The 2,698-nt window shown below is 45.3% G+C and overlaps 1 protein-coding gene across 1 annotated transcript; it reads left to right on the forward strand.

The window, feature by feature from the left end:
- Nucleotides 1-635: 635 nt before the first annotated feature.
- On the forward strand, nt 636-1,175 carry LOC146996900 (histone-lysine N-methyltransferase SETMAR-like). Its single transcript, XM_085819707.1, has one exon. It carries the CDS (start codon nt 636-638, stop codon nt 1,173-1,175), a length of 540 nt encoding a protein of 179 aa, XP_085675833.1.
- The last annotated feature ends 1,523 nt before the right edge of the window (nt 1,176-2,698 follow it).

The following is a 2,698-nucleotide window of genomic DNA, read 5'->3' on the forward strand; positions in this document are numbered from 1 at the left end:
TTTCTTGTCATAACTGATATCACAGGTAATCTTAAAAAGCTGTAACCATTCGTAATTCAAAAGTACAAGGGGTGATCAAATGAAAAGGTACGAAACGACGTAAAAACGTAATAGTTAAATATTTGCATATTCCGGCATGGAAGAACGTAGCGAGACATCTTGGGATGCGATTGAGTCTCTGACTGGGATCGGAGAATGCGCGGTCGCTCGCATGCGCAGGAGAGAGCAGAAACTCTTATAAAAAGCGGCGTCCAAATGATGCGGCAGTCCGTATGAGGTGTTATCCGATTTCTGACAGCGGAAGGTGAGAAACCGGCATCTATTCATCGCCGGATGGTGACAGTTTACGGGGAGAAATGTGTCTCTGACAAGTCTGTCAGAAAATGGAGTGCCCGTTTTCGTGCAGGCCGTGAGAGTGTGGGTGATGATCCGAGACCAGGCCAGGCAAACACTGTCATCACAAGCGATCTCATCGACAAGGTGGACGACCTAGTGAGAAGTGATCGTCACATTGCGAATGTTGGCGGTGAAGGTGGATGTCAGCTATTCCGAAGCAGCTCACTGACCAGCAAAAGGAACTGCGTATGGGGTTAGCACTGCAACATCTGTTTCGGTATCAGGAAGACCCCGCTTTCATGGAGCGGATCGTCACAGGTGATGAGACCTGGTGCCATCACTACGAGCCAGAGACAAAGTGGGACAGCATGCAGTGGAAGCATGCGTCGTCACTTCCCCCTAAAAAGTTCAAAGCCGTGCCGTCAGCAAGCAAGGTGTTGCTCACCGTCTTTTTCGACATTCAAGGTCCGCTACTTGTGGACCTCGAGCACAGAAAAACCATTAACTCTGATGTGTACTGTGAAACACTCCGACGCCTACGCAGGTCCACCAAGAACAAAAGACCGGGGCTGCTCACGGAGGGTGTGGTTCTGCTCCATGATAACGTGCGTCCACATGTCTCCAGAGTCACACACATGGAACTGGCCAAGTTCAAGTGGGAGACGTTGGACCATCCGCCCTACAGTCCGGATAAGTCGCCCTGCGATTTCCATGTGTTTGATCCACTGAAGAAGCACCTGAAAGGGAAGCGCTTCAACTCGGACGACGTAGTCAAGGGCGCTGTGAAGGACCGGGTCTCATCACAGCCACAGGAATTCTGGGAACAAGGAATCCTGTGACTTGTTCATCAGTGGAATCGTTGTGCTCAGGCTTATGGTGTATATTTTGAATAAAGTCTACATTTGTACCCACCGTGTAGTTTCATACCTTTTCATTTGATCACCCCCTGTACATCCAATCTTTAATTCGGGAACCAATATCAAACGGTTGCGCTCTGGAGACCTTCTTGTTGAAACTTTATTAGCTACTCAGTCTGCAACACTCCTTGGATTGAATAAACTCGAAAAAATCGATGTTAAAGTGTCAGCACATAAAACACTAATGTTTCTCGTGGTGTTATCTCAGAGATCGACCTCCTCTACGTTTCAGAAAAGGAAATTGTCTCTAAGTTGTCTGACCAGATTGTCTGTGTTGTCAGACGGATCAAGAAGGTCAGTTGATTGATACAAAGCATATAATCCTGACCTTCAAGTCGCCTGATCTGCCAAAAAGTATTAACTCTTTCGCATCGAGAGACGACCAAATCTGTTTTCAACAAACATCGAAAACGCCCGTGTTTACGAATTTGTCTTGGAATAGTTTTCCTTTCCCCCTTTTGCGGTTTCATCCATTCATCCATTGTGCGCAGTTTCACCTTAGGGCCGGATTGCACCTGCGAACGTCAATAGCTTTCCGTATTTCTCCTTTATTTGCTTCAAAAGAATGATTGACATGTCTTTTAACAACTCGCGAAACCAATGAGCCATACACTAACGTAGAGGGGAAAGAACTAGGTAGAAAATAAACGAGGCGTTCGGGCGGTTTGCCGTTGCCTGAATGAACGGGCGCTACGGGCGATTTCGATGCGAAAGAGTTAAGGCCGGGTGCTTACACCGCCCCGTAAGACCTTACATACCGAACCCTTTGCGATGTCTCCAGTGCCAGCGCTTTGGCCATTCGAAAATGTCCTGTCGTGGCAAAATCACATGTGCACGCTACTCTGTGGAAGGCCATGACAGCGAAAATTGCAATGCTAAGTCACTAAGCGCAAATTACAAAGGAAACCACACAACATTTTCACGACAATGTCCGAGGTGGAAATCAGAAAAGGAGATGCAGACAATGAAAGTAATAAAAACATATCTTATGCAGAAGCAAGAAAATTGGTAATAGATGCGCGGCCCGAAAATATTTGTCCTATGCCGGTGCATTAAAATCCTTTACATCAGTAAGCACGTAAAGAGCAATAGGCTTGCCAAATAAACAGCCAATCCAGAATATACAAAAAACAAATCACAGAAATCAGTAACATCAACAATTAAAACTAAACAGAACAAAGAAACAAAGGATAACCAAAGTGAAAACGGTACAAAAACAAAGAAAACTTTAAAATCTCTCAGAGATCCCAGTTTGAGCTCCTTTGGGAGCATCAGCTCCGATAGTATAGATTCTGAGAAGAATGTGGAAGAGGGACTACATGTCCCAAAACACCTGCTTCCACGAAAATCTAAAAAACAGCACCGAAAGAACAAACAACAAGCATAATGGCCACTCTCAGTTCATGAAATTGTCGCGGCTTCCATTAAAATATTGAAAATATTAA

This window comes from Stegodyphus dumicola, chromosome 6 (assembly GCF_044657685.1).
Source record: "Stegodyphus dumicola isolate Sdum_Otavi_A_Nest chromosome 6, ASM4465768v1".
NCBI lineage: Eukaryota > Metazoa > Arthropoda > Arachnida > Araneae > Eresidae > Stegodyphus > Stegodyphus dumicola.